The sequence below is a fragment of the Anser cygnoides genome, chromosome 17, assembly GCF_040182565.1.
Source record: "Anser cygnoides isolate HZ-2024a breed goose chromosome 17, Taihu_goose_T2T_genome, whole genome shotgun sequence".
In the NCBI taxonomy this organism is placed as follows: Eukaryota; Metazoa; Chordata; class Aves; order Anseriformes; family Anatidae; genus Anser; species Anser cygnoides.
Genome location: NC_089889.1, coordinates 12,504,664 through 12,525,683, shown reverse-complemented (window position 1 = coordinate 12,525,683; position 21,020 = coordinate 12,504,664). Strand labels below are relative to the sequence as shown.

Sequence of the window (21,020 nt, the reverse complement as noted above, 5' to 3'; positions counted from 1 at the left end):
GGAGAGGTTTCACCACCGAGCTCTCCCGCGTGTTCCTCGTGGGTAAATCCTCACCGGGAGACCTCACGCTCAGTGCCTGCTCGGCCTTCGGCCTTCCTTTTTATTTAGGAGGGGGAAATGTGCTTGGTTTAGGGTGTGGGGGGGAACAGCTGGGTATTGCTCCCCACTCCCAGCGCACCGAGGATCCTGCCCCGGGGCTCCCCTTGCTCAGCACCACCGGGGTCCCCCTCGGCCTCCCCCCGGCTCTGCAAACCAAACTCCGGCTTCCCCCCGGGGTTTGGGTGCTCCGAGGCTCCCCGGCCGGGTAACCCGGCTCTGCCTCCCTCCCTTGCAGGGCATGGAAGGAATCAAAGTGTTTTTGCACGAGCGGGAGCTGTGGCTGAAATTTCACGAAGTGGGGACGGAGATGATCATAACAAAGGCTGGAAGGTAAGCAACGAGCATCCAGCAAGCCCCTCGCCCCCCTTTTTGGGGCCGTGGGGCCGGATTCTCCTTGGTTCACGCGTGTTTGCGGGGATGACTTTGCACCGGGCTGCCCCTCCGGGCCTCCCCACGCGTGTTCGCGTGTTCTGTGGGTGCCCAGCCGCTGCTTCCCCGAGCCCCGGGGATGTTCGTGTCTCCCGTGGGAGAGGCCACGGGTCCGTGTCGCGGCCCCGGGACAGCCCGCACAGCATTGCCCGGGCTGCTCGGCTCTGCCCCGGCACTGCCGGGCCCTCCCTGCGAGGATATATTGAGGAGAAATTGTTTCTTCTGGCTCTTTTCTTAACCAGAACAGTTGGATCGTTAATCCCAATTTCAGGCCTTTGGAAGCTTTCCAGGCAAGCGCGAGTTGCAACCACTTGGCCAAAAGCTAACCTTGTTTAGAGAATCTCGCGGGGCGATTTCGTTATTATTATTAATTATTATTATTATTATTATTATTATTATTATTAATTAAAGGAGCAGCCCCGTCCTTCTGCGATTTTGTAATGCCTTCCGCTGTTTCCCGAGGCTTCTTATTTATTACGTGCTCGTTGGGGAGAATATAACCAGAACACCCACGCCACCCCATTTAAAAGTCGATGTGGTCTGAAGCTCCTGTTTATGTACTGATATCGTGGCTGTTTAGATGCAGAGATAGATGTGCCCGCAAATAAATAGCATGCGTATCTAGCTGTGGCCAGATACACATTTCTATACGTGTGTGTTTGTCTGCGTGGGTGTGTAGAAAAATATACAGCCTCGCAAACCCAACTTTATTGGGACTGGGCGTAATCGATTCCATGAGCGGCTGAGTAAACGTGATCCGCAGATATATTTATATGTGTACGCGAATATATTTGAGGCGATTTAACATTATCCCTAATATTGACGTCCTGGAGGGCTGTTAAACGGAGTGCCTAAGGCAGAAACCCAGGAGCAGTTTCTCCGGTCCCATCCGCAAACTCCTGTCGCGGGGCTCTTCTCGTCGCGATGTTAAATTCAGCGACTTACCTGCCACCGCCTCGGCACAGAAATAGATTTAAAAACAGCTTTAGATTGCGAGGGCACAACAAACCACGCGGAGCCAAACTTTCATTTTGCTCTGTCATCTGGTAGTTGTTGTGGTCTTCCAAAATTTGCCTGAAGAGGGAGGAAAAAAAAAACAAAACCAGAGCCGGCTGCATAAAGTTTTACAAATAGATTTGTCTCACGGCTCGCCTAGCTTTTGAAGCTCCCTGCAAGCTGAAAATGGCGATTTCTAAAGGAAAAACGGTGGTGCGGGAGCTGGGGACAGCCGGTGGCTCGGCGCCGGCTCCGCTCGGGGGTGCGGGGACTTCGCGAAAAAGCGGTTTATTTTTCCCAAAAAGCAGCTCACGAAGGGAGACAGACACGAACCACCTTGCAGAAATTTCAAACAAATATCTCCACGGCTAGGAACCTCGTCTGGAGAGCAATAAAATAGACATTTACAGCGCGGGGTCTTCAGGGGAGAGCGCACGCTTCACCGGGGTAGATACAGGATAGTTTTACTTATTTATATAATTCCTTCTGTTTATTGTTGGAGAAGCCCGGGATCTTGTTGGTCAGGTGTTTTCGATGAAGTTACAGATCGTCGTTCAGGTGGAGTTTGGTTTCTTCGCCCTCAAAACGCTAAGGCTAACCCCCCACTTTGTCCGTTACTGCCCTTTTTTCTCCCCCTTCGGCTTTTTACTGTGAATTTAAAAACCAGCCCAGATGCCCTATCGCAGAGATAAGAGCCCAAGCCTTGGAGAGGAGTGCAGTATTTTTAGAGGTGTGGGGTTTTTTGTTTATGCGTGGTTTAAGTCAAGGGATACGTTTTCATCTGCTTTATTTTTAAATATTTGGAAAGCTCAAACTAAAATAACATCGGTGTTTTAAGTCTCTGCCTCGCAGTAATGGAAAATATTTCGAAAAACCCCTGTCCTCAGCGTGTATCTGAATGTTTCCAAGTATTTGTCAGGTGTGTTTGCTGATGTCTTTGTATGCGCACAGATTCGGTGTTACACCTGAGCGCCTGTATTTTTTCCATATCTGAACACAGAACCGTTGATACACACGGAGGCTTGTTGAAATATACGTATTTGAAATACGCACATTTACAGAAATATATTTTTACTTTCTTTTTTTTGGCAAATCTCCCCTGCTGTTCCAACACTTTAAACAAACAGGAAAGTAACTTGCTTCCAAAAGATCTCACGACCGGATTAGTTTATTTTATTTTATTTTTTTTTAAAGGAGTATCGAAGTATTGGCGAAATAGGTGATAATAAAGATAGGAATACACGAGCAGGTAAACAAATAAAGCTGCCAGGCTCGGAACTACGGCTCAGCCGAGAGCCCGCCCGGCTCCCACGCCCCAGCCCGGCTGCAGGGGCCACCCCAGAGCACGGCATCGCCCCTTTCTTAAATGCCCCCTCCCCGGGCTCGTCCTCGCAAACACACTCACAAAATCACCTTGAGAAACTTTCCCTTCTCTCCTTTTTATACTGATGTACTTATTTCTTTTTACAGGCGCATGTTCCCCAGTTACAAAGTGAAGGTCACTGGACTTAATCCAAAAACTAAGTACATACTGTTGATGGATATTGTACCAGCGGATGACCACAGATACAAATTTGCAGATAATAAATGGTACGCAAGCCCGGGGGGAAGGGGACAGAGGGTTGCTTCATGTCGGGAAACCTGGGCAGCACGGGCTGGGAGATGCTCGCGAACCGGCGGCGAGCACCTCTTGTCGGTGCTGGGGCTTCGGGTTGCTCCTCAGGAGAGGAAAGTAAAAATAAATAAATAAAAATAAACAAGGAAAAAAAAAAGGAAAAGGAAAAAAAAGTTGCAATTAGCTAACAATACCTGCAATCCCGTTTAACGATGGGGACTGTTGGCTATTGTGGAGCGGATGGTTTAATTGTAATTAAATATCTGCGGGCGGGGAAACGGTGAAGGATGGGTACGCCGCGGTTGCTCTGCTCCTGGCTGGGGTGTAGGTAATTAGGAAGGGGGAAGGATGGGGTTAAACGGGGAAACAGCGATCTGGGACGGGAAAAGTGCCAAAGCTCTCAATTAATTCTCCGCGCCGTGCGTGTGTCTGTAAATGTCTTTTCTCCCGAAGACCGCCCGGCTGCCTCTGAAACCCGGGGCCACCTGCGCGGTGCTGGGACACCCAAGGGTGTGGGTGCCTCCGCCGGAGCTCAGTGTCCCTGTCCCACGCAGGTCCGTGACGGGGAAGGCAGAGCCGGCCATGCCCGGCCGCCTCTACGTGCACCCCGACTCCCCCGCCACCGGAGCGCACTGGATGCGGCAGCTGGTGTCCTTCCAGAAGCTCAAACTCACCAACAACCACCTCGACCCCTTCGGACATGTGAGTCCCCCCACGGTGGTTTGGGGTCGGGAGATGCGGGTTCCCACCGGGGAGGGCGGCCGGCAACCCACGCGTGCTCCCGTGGGTGTCCCCAAGCGTGGCATCCCCCCAGAGCCACGAAGGTCACGGTCCGAACCCTTTGTCTTGGTGGGGTGTTATTTTCTGCCTTTTTGGGGTGGGATGAACCCCAGCGATCGGCACCCCCAGAAATTCCATAAATTATTAAAAAAAAAAAAAAAAAAAAAGAAAAAAAAGTATTTCGCAGCGCTGCGTGGGAATTGATTACAGACCCCAGGGCCCGGCTTAATTGACTGTTTAGCTACCTGGTTTTAACCTCATGGGGAGTCTCCGAGCGGTAAAATCTGCTCGCTGCCTCCGCGAATTTGGCTAACAGGTAAAATCTATCAGGCGTAATTATTCGAGGAAATAGGACCTAAAGCCATGCGGATCCCTCGATCCAAAGAAAAAAAAAAAAAAGGCAACAATAATTAAAGACAATAAAAAAGGAGAAAAAAACATCCCGCAAGAGCTTCTTGGACATAAAAAAGGCTTTGCTAGACCCAAGGGACCGTGAAAGCTTGTGTGAATTCTGCAGCCAGAAACAGCTCGCCTTCGAAAGTCTCCAAAGATACGTGTTTCTCTGAGCGAGTGTATATGTGCATGCATGAATAATATATGTATATAATTATATATATAATTACTTAAGCGGGTATCCGAATCCAGATCCCACCACCCCCTTCCAAGAGCGTATTTTTCTCCAGTCTCATTTCAACACTTCAGTTTCATTTTTTCCCCAAGCTTTTTTTTTTTTTTTCCCCTCTTTTTTCGCTTTTTTTCATGTTAAATCTTGTGTTCTTAAACACGCCCACGTGGGGGCTGAGAAGCGGCCGGCGGAGCCCTCAGCCCACCCCAATGCCGAGCATCCTTTGCCTAGCCCCCGTTCCGTCTCCAGGCGGGGGGTGTTTTAATTTATTTTATTTCATTTTATTGTGTTTTATTGCCTTTACCGTGGGACTTGGGGAGAGGCGCTTTGCGAGCGCTGCTTTCCAGGGCCCAGGACGTGCCAGGAAATGGGTGGGGAGCTCGGGGGGCACCTCTCCCACCCCCGGGACGGTTTTTTCTTTTCGGGGGGGGGGGGGGTGCTTTTTATTTTTTGGCGGTGTATGTGGAGGGGGAAGGCATCCCCCCGCTGCGAGCAGGCGGCTCTGGGGAAAAGTCCCTGCAAGCAACGCCAAAGCTCTTGGGGGGGGACGACAAAAGGGACTTCAGAGGCGGAGCTGCACCGGGAGCCTCTCAATTAGCGTCGCGGTAATGAAATTAAAACCCATTAGATCGTTCACCGTTGATGTCTGCGGCTTTCCCGGATGTCAAAGCAATTTGCTTAAACCCCCGGGACGGGGGAGGCGGCGAGGCCGTCGGGGCCCGGCGTCGGGGCGCGCTGCGTCTCGCTGTCGCCAGTGTCCCCCCCCTCCCCAAACCCCCCCGCCACCGTCCCCAGAGATTAACCCGGTACCGAGGAGGGGCCGCTTTTTATCTCCGAAACAGCGCTTCCCTCCCCGCCACCCTCCTGTCCTCGTCCTGTGGGGGTGGCAGGGTTGGGGGGGGGTCACTAAATCACCCCCTTGCTTCTCTCCCCATATCTTGTAGGGTTGCTGGGGAGGGGGGCTGAGATACCCGTGCTGCCGTGGTGGGGGCTGTGGGGGTACGAACAGCCCCCACTGGCTGTGGCAACACATATTAGGGTTCCTGGGGGGGGGGGTGGGGGGGGAACACAGCAGCACAACCCAGGGCTTCAGGGCGGGCAGCAGGTAAGGACTCAACTTGCCCTGCAGCCACAAAGGAATGCTGCTTTGGGGGGGGGGTGGGGTTGGCAAAAAAAAAAAAAAAAAAAAAAGCCCCTGATGGGCTCTTTTGGCTGTGGCGAGGCTGCTTTTCTGGGGAGAGATGCCCCCAGCACAAGTAATATCCGTGCTGGGGGGGGGGGGGCTGAAGAGGAGAAGCTTTTGGGGAGGAAAAAAGCTTTCTTGAGAGGGCCTGCTGGTCCCTCTCTTCCCCTCTCCGTGTCTGTGGGCTGGGGACTGCATGGCGTTGTGCCCCCTCCATTCCCACGGGATGTCCTCTCCTTCTCCCCATGCCCAGATCATCCTCAACTCCATGCACAAGTACCAGCCCCGGCTGCACATCGTGAAGGCCGACGAGAACAATGGCTTCGGCTCCAAGAACACTGCCTTCTGCACCCACGTCTTCCCCGAGACAGCCTTCATCGCCGTCACCTCCTACCAAAACCACAAGGTGAGGGGCTGGGCTGGCCTTCGTGCCGGGCAAACTGTGTCTCCTCTACTTCTCTGCCTCCTGCCACAACTCCTTTTGAGGCCCTCTGCTCCCCTTCTTCTTTGCTCCCTTCCTTCTCCCTGCACGCCCTCCCCATCCCTCGGGTTTTGTCCCGTCCCCTGTTATTCCTGGCGACGCGCACAAAGCATCCAAAGACTTTAGGGCGAGCCGAGGGGGAATGAGCTCAACAGGATGGTTTGCTCAGAGAGGAGACGACCAACCGAGGAAGTTGGCTTTATCTCCTTTCCCCCCATCGGTCAAAGGCTCTCGTAATCTGGCGCTGGAGAAGGGAGCCGGGCGCTCCCCTCGGCGGCCAGGGGGCCCTGATAACCCGGGCTGGCTGCGCTTCGTCCCTTTGTTCGGGGCCGGCTCCTTCCCCGCCGGCCGAGGGCTGCGGGGTTGGCAGCAAGACCCTGGCAGGAAGGGAGGCTCTGTGCCTGCAGTCGCTTGCTCCTGCCCCAACAAAACAAAGCAAAATATGTGAAGATGTGGCCATTTGGGGCTGTCCCATGGTGCCTCCGCATGGTTTCCCCTAATGGTGTAGAAAGCAGGGCTTTTACTTGTCCTTACAGGCAGGTAGGATAGCTCCCTTATGCTTGACATAGTGAATTATGTGATTATTATTTTTTTTTTTAATGGAGAAAGGTCATTTAACACCCTGGATGCTTTCCTGGAGATGTAACAGGGAAGCTCCTAAACGTGCATGAAATGGTCGCGTTTCCTCCGTCCGCCGGTTGGCCGGGGAGCCGTGGGGAGCAGAGGTAGGCTGGAGAAGAAAGAGTGTTTCACCGTAGCTAGGGAGAAAAGAAAATACTTCCCTGCCCTTTAAAATAGGAGCTGTTGGCACGACCAGGAGAGGCAAACTGAATCCAAGTTGAGCCCTCGCCAAATTATGCCTTAAATTATAACTCCGCTGTGGATGCTATAAAATCAAGTTTAACTTCTGCTTGATGGATTCGGAGAAAGAATATAATATTAATAGAACTGGGAGTTAATAAAACAGGACACACTGCTTGCTTTAAATGCATTTCCCTAGGAGAAAACAGACCTGAAGTTAACTGCTTTCCTTTGAAGAAAAATAGGACTGTTTTGTAGAGAAAAAAAAAATTGAGCATGCAAATAAAACAAAGCGAAGCAAAAACATGTAAGCACAGTAGTTTGGGAAAACTGCCATATTAGGAGGAGCAGGAATATTTGATTGTAAATCAACAACATCTGGTTGATAAGAAATGACATCTGCATATCCGTCTCTGTCAAAACACACGCACTGACGAGCGCATGAATCCCTACAGACACACACGCGCTCGCATCCCAGCAGACACATGCACACGCACACACGCAGACACCACTACATATTTTACACACCCCCTACACATTTTACACACACTTGCATCCCTCCATCCCCGACATGTGCATTCCTCCTCTTGCAGCACCGAATTGCTTGGGGGAGCGAGTAAAAGCGAGGCCGTAGCCCCAAGATAAAGCCCCAATTGAGAAAGATACGGCCATAAAAATAAACCAGGGAATGATCTACCCTAAATGGCATCTCCCTCCAGGGAAGGGAATAAAATCTGCAGCTTGCCCCAGTGTGGGTGAAGCTCAGCACCGGTGCGCAGCTGATGCTGTTGTCGGCACAGTGGCACAGGAGGGGTGATGGCCGTGGGGGGTTGTCCACAGGCAGAAACCCCAGCACGGCTTTCACAGCTGAGATGGGATTTTTTTGTGCAAAGCACATTTTCAGGTTGCAGTGGGGACTGCTTCCCATTGCCATCAGTGGTCGCAGGCTGTCTGTCTGTACAGAGCTCCCCAGGGAGGGTCTGTCCGTCCATCCATCCCCACATCTCGTTGTCTGTGCACTACCTATTTATTCCCATTTACAGCTCCCACTTCTACCCATCACCTGGAGAACACTCTTCACACACATCCTCTTATCCACACAGTTTTTATACGCTGAAGCATTTTATACACGCAGCTTTTATTCACTGACATGTTTTACTCGCATATATACACAATAATCTATACATACCCATGTTTTAGGTTTCAAGAGCTATGTTATATGTGAATTATATCACAGTATTAATTGTATGACTTGCCCATAAGTGTGTTTGAGTCTATGCTTACACAGCTTATAGAAATACCTGCCCGATTTCAGATCAGTCAATTTATTTCAATAGCACAGCTGCAATCCCCATACAGGGCTTGTACTTATTTCCCCTGATATTTTAGGCAGCCTGCAAAGACATTTAAGCCCACTGGGCTCTCCCCTACCCCAGCCCTGCTCCCCAAACGGAGGGTTAAGCTACGAAGAAAGTTTTTGTAAAGTTTTCAGTGTGCTTGTCAGCAGCTCGGTCGGCCACCTCCCCCTTCTCTGCAGCCCTGAGAAAAGACCCCAGAAATATGGAGGTGTTAAAATAGGTCACATGCGCATTTCATTTCCTTGCCATTTACACAATGGGTGCTTGCAATCAGGTTGATTCCCAAATATTAACTTCCCCCCCCAGTTAAGTACCGTTTCGCTGTAGCTTAAATCATTGTGTTACTAGCTCATATTTATTAGGTACTAGCTCTCTACTTAGGACCAGGAAATGAACCCTAATAGACAGAAATAATTAAGGTTCTGCCCTCTTGAGGTTTCTTTCAAAAGCAAGAATTCACAACAATTATTCTCATTAATTTTTACAACCTACTTTTCCCTGTTAGCTGGACTTGGGCTTTATATTGTTTTTCCCCCCTTAGGATATCCGGTTTTATGCTGATTTTTTTTTTTTTTAACCCCCTAAGTTATTTAACATTCTTGGTAGCCCAAATTCTTTTCAGGAAACATCAGCCCTAGCTGGGATGCTGTGGACACCATAGTGATGCTTAGAGCCTGAAGACAGGTCGGGTGCATTCCCAAGTAGCTGGTGGGCAATGATGACTTTTAGCCTTTCTGCTCCAAGCGCGTGGCCCTTTGTTGCTCTGTTGACAGGACATTGTAGATGTAGGTGCTGCAGGGCACAGGCAGGTCTTTGGGCTCAGGATTTGTTGCTTTGGGAGATGACTTCTCCTTGGCTTTGGTCGCAGGTGGCTGCATCCATCGCTTTGGTCCGTCAGAGGCCATGAACATGGGGGCCTGGCTGGCATCCCGTGGGGTGATGAGCACGTTTCCTCTTTGTCACCAGCATTTTGGGTAGCTCTTGGTGGCTTGGGGACCTTCCTGGTGACCTGAGCTCTTCCCCTCTCACTGAGCCCCGTGGGGGCTCTTTGCATCCCTGTTCTCAAAGGTTTGGTGGGAAAATGCTTCCATCAGGAGACCTTGTTGCTTTCACAGCCCCTCTCTGAGCTGCTGCTTTGCCTCTTGGTCCCAGTCTTGTCCCTGTCTGTCCAGCAGCTCCAGGACAGGGTGTTGAGCCCACTCCTGGCCCCTTTGGGTCCCTGAATCCAGGCCCCCTCCCCAGGCTGAACACGGGCACCTTGCCTCTCTCCACTCTGGCCCTTCCCCACCTCCTCCCCACCAGGCACTGTGCAGGGTCTGTCTCTGCTCGCCCTCCCAGTTCAGCCAACAGCCTTCTCAATGGGCCCTTCTGTCTCACACCAGTAACTCCGACCAGCCACTGGCTCCCAGTCCCTCCCATTTCCTTCACTGGCTTCTGGGTTCGGCATCCTCCCCCCTGCCAGCAGCCTCCCCCTTCCCCTGGCCTTTCCCTTGGGCTCTGAGCCCCCGTTCCCCATCCAGCTCCTCCACGTGGCCCAGCCAGATGTCCGTAGGCTCAGCAGCCACCTTGTCTTCATCCAGTTCTTTTCCTTCCCACTGCCCTGGCTTGGCTTCCTTCTCCTCCACGCTGACTTGGTTTCCACCTGTGGTATGTGAGAGCGCAGAAGAAAAAGCCTCTGTGCTTTCAAGCTGGAGGCCCGGCCTCCCAGTTGCTCCGAGCACAGTGGCTGCAGGGCCATGGTCACCTGCAGGTAGTTTTCCAAAATGCCCAGCTTTTAGGATAGCTTCGGGATAGCCTCCAGGAGAGCCCCGGGGGGCAGAGCTGTATGTTTTCCCTTGGCTGCAGTGCTCAGAAAGCAAGGATCAGGTTTGGCTGATAGGAAAATAAGTCCATAAAAAGGAGCCCAGAGCAGACACCTGGTGTGGAACATTTCAGTCCTAACAAAGTTTTGCAGAGTTATAAGCAATTGAAAAAAACTTATCAGTATTAATTGATAGTTTTAACCATGGCCATAGCAATATTTATGAGTCTGTAGAGACATGTACTTGTATAAATACTTGGATGTGCAAAGAAAAAAAAGTAAAGAAAGCATGTTTCTTCCATCTAACTAGATGCAAGGCTAAATTTTATCATGCTGGAGCGAAAGATGCCGTTGGAAACGTCTCAGCAGATGTGTTTTGTGGTCAGTTAGCCCAGAGAAAGGCGCGTGGAGGAGCGGCACTGAGATTTCATTGGGAACTGTCGCTTCCTGTTAAAGTGAAGATGAACCCATGGGTCAGACAAGCACTGAGAAGTGTAAATCAGGAAGGCTTCGCTGGGGAAAGCTCTCTTTTCAGGAGGATCTGCAGCAGCGTTAGCAGTCAGTGGTCAGAAGCTAACTTTGCCATCACTTTCTTGCAGTAACAAATTAATAAACAAAGCCCTACAGTTTTATTGAATCTATGCTATATAATTTACCCCCAGGTGTTCTGTCTTAATGACCTTGCAGGACGTGGTATTTTTTTTATTTTTAATGATGTAATTGTCATTTGACTTTCTGACAGCTTTTTGTCCCCATCCCCAGTGAGTTACAGTCAATTAAACAGAGTTTTGCTGTGGCAAAGTTGATCCAGAAGGTAATTTCCACCCATTCGTTTGCTTTTCCACCTCTCGAATAGTTTGTAAGTCAGACAAAAAGAAGCCAAACAAAATACCTTCTGCAGGGCTGTTTTCTAAAGCAGAGATTCACCAGGTTGCTTGTTAATTTCTGTTTGTTGCGTGCACTTTTTTTATAACTGGCTTGGACTTGGTGCTAGGGTTGGTACCCCGGGTTATCACCTAGAGAAGCTGCTCTGAAAGCTCCCGCTGAAATCCATCTGAAGCACACTGAAGAGCGCAGGCCTAACTTAAAGCCTTCTTAGAACCATGGTTTCTGATACCTTCAAGGTAGCAGATCCTGAATTTTAGGCTGTTTAAAGTTTGCTGTGCTTCACTTGGGGCTTTCTGCTACCAACACATGTTAATCCCATTGTTTCTAAGAGTGCTCCCAATGAGAGTTAGGGGACTTCTCCTAAAGCAACATGTTCACAAGATCAAGGTCACTTACAATATTTTGTCTGACGTTTGTGGGTGACTAAAGGCTTGATTCATCGAACAGGCTATTTAACCAAGGTGCTTACATAAAGGGCCAACATGTTGATGTCTCCTCCTTCAGTTAGCGGAGAGTTTGGGACCCGCGAAGGCGATGCTGCCCACCCCAGGGCCCGCGTGCCCTCTGGCAGTGTCCATCTTCCTCCATCCCTTCCAGCAGGAATGCCGGGAGACTAGTGCAGGCGCCTTGGTTAAAATGCCTACGGTCGGGTTGGGATGAATCTGGCCCTTTGTACAGCGGTGTGCCCGTGCCAATACTGTAAATCCTCACTCCGTGAAGGACTTCACTTATGCAAGCAAATATTGCCATTGGGATCAGCAAGTGAGGACAACTTGTACATTTTGTGCGCTTCAGAATGCAGATTAAATAGCACAAGCATTCAACGTTTGAATAATACGTATTATTCATTATAAAAGAGCCACCACCTTGACAGTGAAAACCGATAGGCAGTTTCTTTGCAAAATACAAAGCTGGTTGTCTAATTATTCAGGGTTTTAATTATAAAATTTGTCCCGGTTTTACTGCTAGAATACATCTCAAATGGCGTATTGGTCCAAAAATATTGTTTGTTCACCCTTCTCTTTGAAATCTGGAATATGTGACCAAAAAAAAACAATGTCTGTTTGTGTACTCAGATTCTGATTTAATGGGAACACCCATGGGGACAAGCACATGTGGGTGACGGGGGCCGTGTGTGAGATTTGGGGCTGAATTAGGCAAAAAGGGCAAGTAAACGAACGGCCTTCGGAAAAAAATATGCTAAAAGATGAGAAAACAGCAAAATAATCTGGTTGTGCAGACACCTGGCAAGGTCTGCTGTTGACACGAGGCGAGCCAGACTTTTCTCTTTGAATTTTGGTGAAGGGATGGGTCCGGCTGGTGAACACGAGCCTCTCTCTGTTCTCCAGCCATCCACCTCAGGCTCTTTCCTTCCCGTTGGCACCGCCGTCAGTGGGACGGCAGGACCGTGATCCCAGCAGAGGCGGTGAGAGCGTGAAGTCCCTCCGGGGGCAAACATGGGGCTGTGTCCCCTCCCGAGCACTTGCTGAGGGCTCGGACTGCCGGGCTGTGATGGAGAAAGGGAAGAAGGGGAACTGCTGCCTAAATATTAAAAGTAAGCTGTATGGGATTTTGCACAGAGACCGCTCCTCTCCTCTCATCCTAAGGCTGGGGTCCCTGATTTCTGCCCCCAGCTGTGTGTTGTGGACAAATTTGTTTCCTATACCTGCGAATTTATGGCTGTGTTTCTGCTGGATGAGCCAGAGCTTGAGCTGCCCTTGCTTTGCCATGCCAGCCCTGGGGCAGCAGCTGGCATGAGGCTGGCACTTGGGGCAGTGCAGCTAAGTCACACCTGGTCCAGCCCCATGGGTAAGGTACCTTACCCTGGGTAAGGGTACCTTCTCCTTAGCAGCTGCTTTAAATGTTTAATTTAGATATTGCAAGAGGACCAAAGTTGGGTGCTTGAGGAGGATTCAAGCTAGCAATCTTTAGACACTGAAGGTAGCAAAGTAGTCCCCCTTAAATCCTTCTAAATTGGGAGAGAAATATTCCCCCAAGGCAGATGGTCAGAAGTGGAGTTGCCCTCCAAGTGCCTCAGGTGGTTAGTCCCTGCAGTGCCTCCAGGTGTGGGGGCTGGGTGGGGAAGAAAATCAGCTGCAGAGCACCTGCAATCCAGGTAACTGCTCTGAAATACGGCAAGGGTGAGCCTGGCAGCCTGAGGGAGGCTCCAAGGTCTAAGATATGAGGCTTGGGTTGTGCATTGATGAGCCAATACTTGTTGGTGTCCATGAGGTTTGGGCAGTGCCGCCCTCATTGCTGGTCTTCTGGTCAGCACAGCCCTTTCTATCCCAGCAGCAAAAAGTAAGTAATTTTCCAGCTTTCCTCCAGCGAGAAATATTTGTCTGTGCAGCCCCATATGTTAGGTATGGGCCAAGCCTGAAAGAAGTGAGAGGTTGTTGACAGGTGATATTTTTCCAGCAGACAGATCTAGAGGAAAACCCATCTGGAGTGGTCAGTGCCTGAGCTGAAGGATGACTTGAGTTCCTGAAAGCTGTTTTCTCCCCCATCCCTACTGGCTTGGGTTTAATAAACAATATCCCCTCTCTCTCGGGCCATGCCTTGGACTTGAGATGAACCCGTTGCATTTCCTCCCTTTCAGATCACCCAGTTAAAGATTGAGAACAATCCCTTTGCCAAAGGTTTCCGTGGCAGCGACGACATGGAGCTCCACAGGATGTCCAGGATGCAGAGGTAATGCGCGCATTCATTGCGGGGACCCCTCGGGTCTGGGACAACTGTCCAGGCTTCGCTTTGCGTGTCACTTGTGGCTTGAGCTAAGCAAGGACTTAGCAGCAGGCCCTTCTCTGGCACCTGCTTGTGCATTTTAGGACACGCTGGTGAAATAGCAGCAGGATGCAAAGCCAAAATCCAGGACTTCCCGCTCCGAGGTTAATGTCTTAACCATGGAGTTACAGAAGCATGATCTTATGTTGGTTGTCCTTTTGGCCACAGGGACCTCGTATTTCTTTGTCACTTGTCTCCATCTGGAACAACCTTTAGCCTCTCTGTCTGCTGCTGTACATGGGTTTAAACTTGTCTAAAGCAGCAGGAGGCTTGGACTAGCTCTGAGAAGCTCTGCTCATCAGGCTTTTGCAGGGGAGCTGGTGGATGTTTTTTCCCAGGTGGCAGTGCTTTGAAGTCAAACCTCCGAGAGCAGGTTTGCTAAGGGTTCTCCTGATGCCTCTGGAGACCTTGGTGCATTGTGCTGGTTGCTGGCTTTCAGAGGATCTTTGGCAGGAGGGGAAACTTTGCCTGGTTGGTTCTGGATGTGTGGAGCAGGAGCATAGACACAGTGGTTTCAGGTTGAAAAAGGAAGGTGTTAGAAAATGTTGGATCTCCAGGGCCAGGTGACTAAAGAGGTCTTTTTTGGATCTCAGTTTTGGATGTAAGTACTTAAGCTGAAACCTATACCTAAAGCCTGTTTAAAAATCCTGTTTCAAGTCCTTTTCTAAATGTCAGGCCCTGCTGGTAATTAACTTCACGTCTTTCACTGAACTTGGAACTCCGTCCATGTGTCAAGTTACTTCCTGGTGCAAATGTTTTGCAGGAACATTGCCATACCCATGATTATACCTAAGACAGATGTAGAGGCTCAATATAGCATTTTCCATCCAGGAGGGCAGGAGTGACTCAGATCCCTTATTCTCCGGGACCAGCAGAGCTGGCTCTCGGTGTGAGGCTGCAGGGACGTGCGCTGTCACCTTGTGCTGGCATGTGTCCCTCCGTGGCCAGCCCAGGAAGCTGGAGCAGATCTCTCCAGGCTGCAGGTGGTCGCTGCTGCCTGGAGTGCTGATATCAGTACAGATGCAGAAATTTCTTCCCTTTGCTGTATTTAGTGACCTGATTGTGGATCTCAGAGCCTCACAAATCCTGCTGGTGGGCAACAAATAATGCCTGTTATCCTGCAAATGCTTATACCCCCATCCTCACTCAAATCATCGAATCATTAAGGTTGGAAAAGACCTTCAAGATCATCTGGTCCAACCAAATGGGCAAATACATGCCTACTTACAAATGTTTTAAGGCTCAGATCCAAAAAAGCCAATAAACAAGCAAATATATATATACACATATATATAAATAACACTCTTCTTAATCTAAATCATCTCTGTGGTCTTCTGAATGTGCCTGGTGTTCCCTGCTTGCCTGCCGTTTCCAATGACTGCACAGATGCTGGCATTGCAAGTCAATATTTATTTCTTTATTTTCCTGTGCACTGCCACTTGAAATAGCTTCACCCACCCACCCCCCGGTGCCAGCCCCCTGACCTCTGCTGGAACTCGAGTAACGATGTTCCCAGCACATTTTTGCTGCTAAACTACCCTTTCATTATGGTCGATGGAAAGATTTGAAGGTTTACATTCATCGTGGGGTTTTTGGAGGGAGGAGGCAGAACAGCGAGGACTATTAGAAGGGCTTCATGCCATCTGAAGAGCATGGCACCCAGCCATGCAGAGCTTGTGCTAAAAATTGCTTGGCATTTTTGTGCGGGGCCTGCGGTCAGAGTCAATGATACAGTGAACAGAAGCACTTGGAATATATAAATGCACGTGCTCAGACCTGATGCGGTTGAAAGGGTTAAAATCCCCAGCGTTGACATTGCAGGGTAATTTTTGATGCTCACTTCCTTAATAACTTATCCTCTGTGCACATAGAAGGGAAATAACTCTATACCTTTACAAAGATTTATTTATTTTTTTTTAAGGGAAAGCAGGGTAAGTTATTGTGTTAAAATAAAGACCCATTCAAGGCTGAAAGCGTAGACAAATATAAGCTCACCTTCATGGATTTTTATATATCAGAATTAATACAAAATCTATTAATATATTAAAACAAAAAAATATATAAGGAAGAAACGTTCAGCATTTTGTATATTGGAAAAGTATGACCTACCTTTGGGCCTTTATGTTTAATATAGAAATATATATATATTAAAACATGATTAAATACACTTTAATATATGTGTGTGCACATAGGTAGTGAAGTTTTCTCCATGAACCCGCTCCCTGGCTGGCAGATCCTGCTCCATTGGCTTTGGGGTAGTGATGGCTGTATACGTCCTTGGAGAACATGGTGGGACACACTTTTAGAGCAGTTCCTTCATTATAGAAAAAAGGTAGCTGGAAAAAAACATGCTTTTACAAAACAGTGCACAGCCTTTAGTGCTGGAAACCAGTGACCTGACATTCATCAGGTCACTGATCTCATTAGGGGGTACAGCCACGGAGGGAATGAATTTTTCATGCTGGGGAAAGCACCTTTGTTTTCTTTACTTGAATCTTAACTGTGCCTTAAGTCCCTGCGTAGGACCGTCACGGAGGGACATTTCCAAGCTGATAGCAGACCCAGAAGAAGCCAACCCCAGCAGAGAAGTCTGGGAGGCAGTGCTGCCCTGCAGGGTGTGCAGGCTGGCTTACAGCATCCTGGTTTTGGGGAAAACCCATTTAACTAAAGGCTGTGGTCAAGGCACATCCCCTCCTCAGCACTTGCACACCTCAAAGCAGCTTAGGAGGCATGTGCCCCGTGAAGACATGCTCCTAGCACTAATCCTTCAGGTCCTAATGCGCTGCTTGGGACATGGACCTGGTGGGATCAGGTGTGCACTGACTGAAGGTGCCACCTAGGAGCAATGTCCCCAGGCTGGGCTGGGTTTCTGGGTTCCCTCTGTGCAAAGGGTGCTTTCAGAGAGCAGGACTGCTTTGCTGTGAGAAATCAGCTTATCAGATGGGTGCAGGGTGGGCTGAGGAACCTTCTGTATGCCTGCAGAGTCTGAATGATTTCCTTAGAGCAGACACCTGGTGTTTAGATAGCTGAAATTCCAGGAGAGGGACCCCATCCTGAGCAGAAGAGTTGTACCCAGCCAGTACTGGTGATTGCATTGCACCTTGGGCTGTCAGAGGAGAAGGCACGACAGGACACCAGCTTGCAGAGCCCAGCACCATTTACCTCTGCGCATCCCAGCTCGTGCAGTGAGCGTAGCAGAAGCAGCCCTAGGTGAGGGCGATTCAGCTGTTTAGCACCCAGCCTTGGCAAGTGGCAGAAGCTGCAGGGAAGGAGGACAACGCAGGGAAGAAAGGTGAATTTTGACACCAGGAGAGAGGTCTCAGGCACCTTGCTGAGGACTCTCTCCTCTCTCTCTGCATATCTTTGCATACTGTGGCCAAGGAAGAGCTGTGTGTTAGTGGATGTGTGTGCGAGCACAGCCGTCTCCGTGATCTCCTTTGCAAGGCCTCCACGTTGTTTTTTCCCCTCTGGTTTCCCAGAAGAGAAGTTAATAAGTCTGTCCAGGTAGAAGACTTCACTGAGGAGCATTATTAAGCCTTTCAGCAGCAGATGATTTCATTCAGAATGAAGAGCCATGAGCTCCAGAGAGACCCAAATTCCAGTGAAGGCAGCCTTCTGGTACATGTTCACTTCCCCCCGCCTCCCCTCTCTTTCCTGAGGCATGCGGGACCCCTTCAGCAGTTTCATTGATAGGATGAGTGCTCTGGGGCAGCATGCTTTTTAAGTTTCCAGATCAAGTTTGTTGCTTTCTTGATTTTTTTTTTCTTAAAAAAAGAAAAGGGGAAAAAATAAGGAAGACATGTTAGAGGAGAATGGAGAGGAATGTGAGTTATACTGCATCTGTATCCTGTGGTCATGCTGCAAGTGAAAGGCATAAATGAGGTAAAATTTTTGTAGTTGTGATGCTGGAAATATAAGAGCAAAACGGGCAGCAGAAATTCACAGAGGGTGAAGTTTGCAGAGGGAAGATGAGACCTGCATTGCAGATGCCAGTGTAGAACTTTTCCCCAAAAAATTCCCCATGCATGAGAGTCAACGGAGCTGTATTAATAAAGCGTAGCTATTAGCTATTGAGTGATTCGGGTAGGGTTGCATGCAAGTTATATATATGTATTTTTAATCTGTAACTGCCAAAAGACAGCAGGGGACAAATGTTTGTGCATCTGGGGCTAGAGCAATGTGAAAGAGCAATTCTGTTAAACCCTTTAACTAATTTTGCTGTTCATTTGCAACTCCCATTGTCTTGAGCGGTTATTATGGGTGCTGAAGAGCTTCTGGAAGTCTCAGGCCCTAGTTACTGTTCGTTCAAATTACTGCAATTAGTCATTGAAGCTCCTCATTGGGAAAGCTTTTGAGTAGAAAGACGATTACATGAAAGGGTGGCTCTTGGCTCCCTGGATGGCTATCCCGGGCCTTTCCAAAGTGAGCCAGATCCAGAGCGATGTGCTAAGTGAAGGAAAGTGGCAGTATAGTTCAACGCTATGTATGTGTTTTCTCCGTCAAAGATCACGAGCTGTAGCTTGCTTCCTTTGGCACCAATCCACAGTAATCTTCCTGGCTCCAAGGGAATTATTCCAAGTATTTCCCGGTGTAACTGAGAACAGAAACTGGGCCAGACCCAAAGGATATAAAATCAGTACCGTGATTCAGAACTGGCACAGCGGAGAAGCTGGTGCATTTTTGGCTGCCAGTAGAATAAATCGATGAGTTGCTGGGCTCTAAAAGTGTCATCTACCCTGTCATGCTGCTATCACGTTGGACTGACGGGTCCTGTTCTGCCTAATGCAAGTGGGTTTCAGTCCACTGCAAAATGACCCTGCTCTCATCGCATCTTCTCATTGCATCTTTACATCCACTTTCATTTCCCATGTTTTGTCACTGAAATCTCCCAAGAGTCAAATGCTGTCTGAAATGTTTTCAGTGTGAGACTTAGAGTTGTAACATCTGTTGGAGAGATGAGGTTTTCCCCCGGCAAATGGCCCTGAGGAAAGTTTCCTGGTCAAAGCCCCAGTGGAAACTGTAGACTTGAACACCATTCTGTAGAATCTGATGTAAATCAGATGAAATCCAAAATAAGGCTCTATGGATTTCACTGGAGGGTATCCACAACTCTTTTAAAGTGAGAGAGTCAGCTCAAGAAATGCAGGGTAGCTGCAATATCCTCCATTGCTGGCTCTGTCCAGCAGGACCCAATCTGCAGCAGCTCAGCCCAGCATCAATGCTTGTTGGTTTCATCTCTGGCCAACAGCCACCCTCCATCTACTCTCATGTTCTTCTTATGTGGTCAGCAGAATTTGTCTGCGGGACCCTAGCTTTTCACTTGCCTTACTATGGTAGCCCTAGGTCTGTAGCATTTTCTCTTTGGGTTCCTTGCAGTGCTTTCTTTGGGCTGCGCTGCTCATTCGAGAAATGGGAACACTGGTTCGTAATGTGCACCCAGATCAGTTGAACCCTCTCCATGTGTTCAGCTCAGGACATTTGATATGTTGCTGGAGCATGCTGTGCACAACCTTCCATGTTTCTCTGTGGATGTTTTGCATTGTTTTCCTAGACACCCAGCCTAGGGCATTATTTTTTGTGGGGCTGGCCTGCGGTCCCCATGCACAGAGAGCTCATATTTGATTTGAGGTAAGAGTGAAGGAAGTACTCAGGAGTCCCTTTCTCACCAGGTCCTCTCACACTGTAGATTATCCACCTCAAGCTCTCCAGACAGTCTCCCGAGAATGGTTCGATTTTATTACAAGATGTTGGAAATAAGCTGAAATGAATGCACAGTGACAACTGACAATTGTTTGCTGGTTTATTTTTTTCCTGGGAGGTGTTATATTTATTCCAGTCACATTTTTTTTCTCTTCCTCTCTATATCTTTTGTGGCTGACTTCCATTTCTTTCCCACTCTTAAGTCTCAGCAGGAAGGACAAAAATTGGTGGCCTGGGAAATACAAAATCAAATGCCTTTGAGTCATGTTTGAACATCTGGAGTAAGGGTGTGATTCCACGGATGTGTAGCCGTGGGTGCTGAGCGGATGGAGAGTGCAGGGCTGGTAGGACAGCAGGCGTTTGTCCTTCCATAGCAAGCACCCGTAGGAGTTAAAAATCTCATGACACTTTGGAAAGAGTGGAGGGGAATGGCTGGTTTTGGTTTTTGATACACCGTAAACCAGCCTTTAGATTAGGAACTGTCATCATGAATAAGATCTAGACAAGCACCCGGATTAGGGTCTCCAAAGGATGCTGTGAGAACAGGGCAGCACAACCATGGGGAAATCCCCTTCCATTTCATGCCCCTCATGGAGGTATTGGCATAGTCCTTGAGGGCTGATATTTAATAGTTCTTTTGAAGTCTTGTTACCATGAGCTACAACAGCTCTGGAGAGCCTTGGTATATTTGCTTTGTTAGGGAAAAATCAGAAGCACCTTCTGAAACCATTTGCTTAGGGCCACTAGGGACTGGGTGTTGCAACATGGAAGCTTCCCAGTTATAAACTGTGGATTTTTGAAGAGCTTTTAAACTTTTTTCTTTTGTCTGCCAGCTGCATTTACTATGCACTGGCTAGTACATTAGGAAACTTCAAGTCTGCACATGAAAATATGTTGAAAATTATTAGTCTCTTACAACATAGTGATAAGCAAGAAAATGGGCTGGATGCCGCTCTCTGAAGACTTCTAATTTTTTCACAGTTTTTATTGGTTTGCAGAGGTCACTGAGGTTTCCAGCTGTGAGATTACAAAACCTCCTTGAACTTCCTCCACTGAATCCTTTGCTAGATGTGAATGTGTGGCATAAGTGACCTCATCCAGCTCCCGAGTCTGTCCTGGTGAAGGCGTCATTTGGCTGGGGAAGACGTCACGAGATGTGAAAACGGGACAGATTTCCACCTTGCCCAGTACAACTCTCCCTTCCTCCCAGTGCCCCTCTGCTATCATAGTACGCGATCTACGGTATCCATATATTCATCATTAACCTCTCACAGACTTTAAATAGACCAGAAACAGCTTCCTTCCTTGTAAATCCTTTCCCAACCAACTTTTCCTTTTCTTCCAATTTTGTAATTTTCAATGAGAGAAAAAAAAAAAATCATTCATTATCACATAAATATGAAACCATAACTTGCGTTCTGGCCCAGGAACAGCAGTCTGTCCTGTGCTGTGTGGACAACTGCCTATATTGCCAGTGTTA

At 48.7% G+C, this 21,020-nt stretch overlaps 1 protein-coding gene across 6 annotated transcripts in view; it reads left to right on the top strand.

The window, feature by feature from the left end:
• Positions 1–21,020, top strand: part of TBX5 (T-box transcription factor 5) — a 126,133-nt gene that overhangs the window by 92,676 nt on the left and 12,437 nt on the right. For all 6 annotated transcript variants that reach the window (XM_048064008.2, XM_066978971.1, XM_066978969.1 and 3 more), the window contains exons 3-7: positions 335–429; positions 2,995–3,114; positions 3,694–3,841; positions 5,981–6,133; positions 13,656–13,747. In XM_048064008.2, coding sequence (XP_047919965.1) covers positions 335–429; positions 2,995–3,114; positions 3,694–3,841; positions 5,981–6,133; positions 13,656–13,747 — 608 coding nt within the window. The remainder of the gene's footprint in view (positions 1–334; positions 430–2,994; positions 3,115–3,693; positions 3,842–5,980; positions 6,134–13,655; positions 13,748–21,020) is intronic.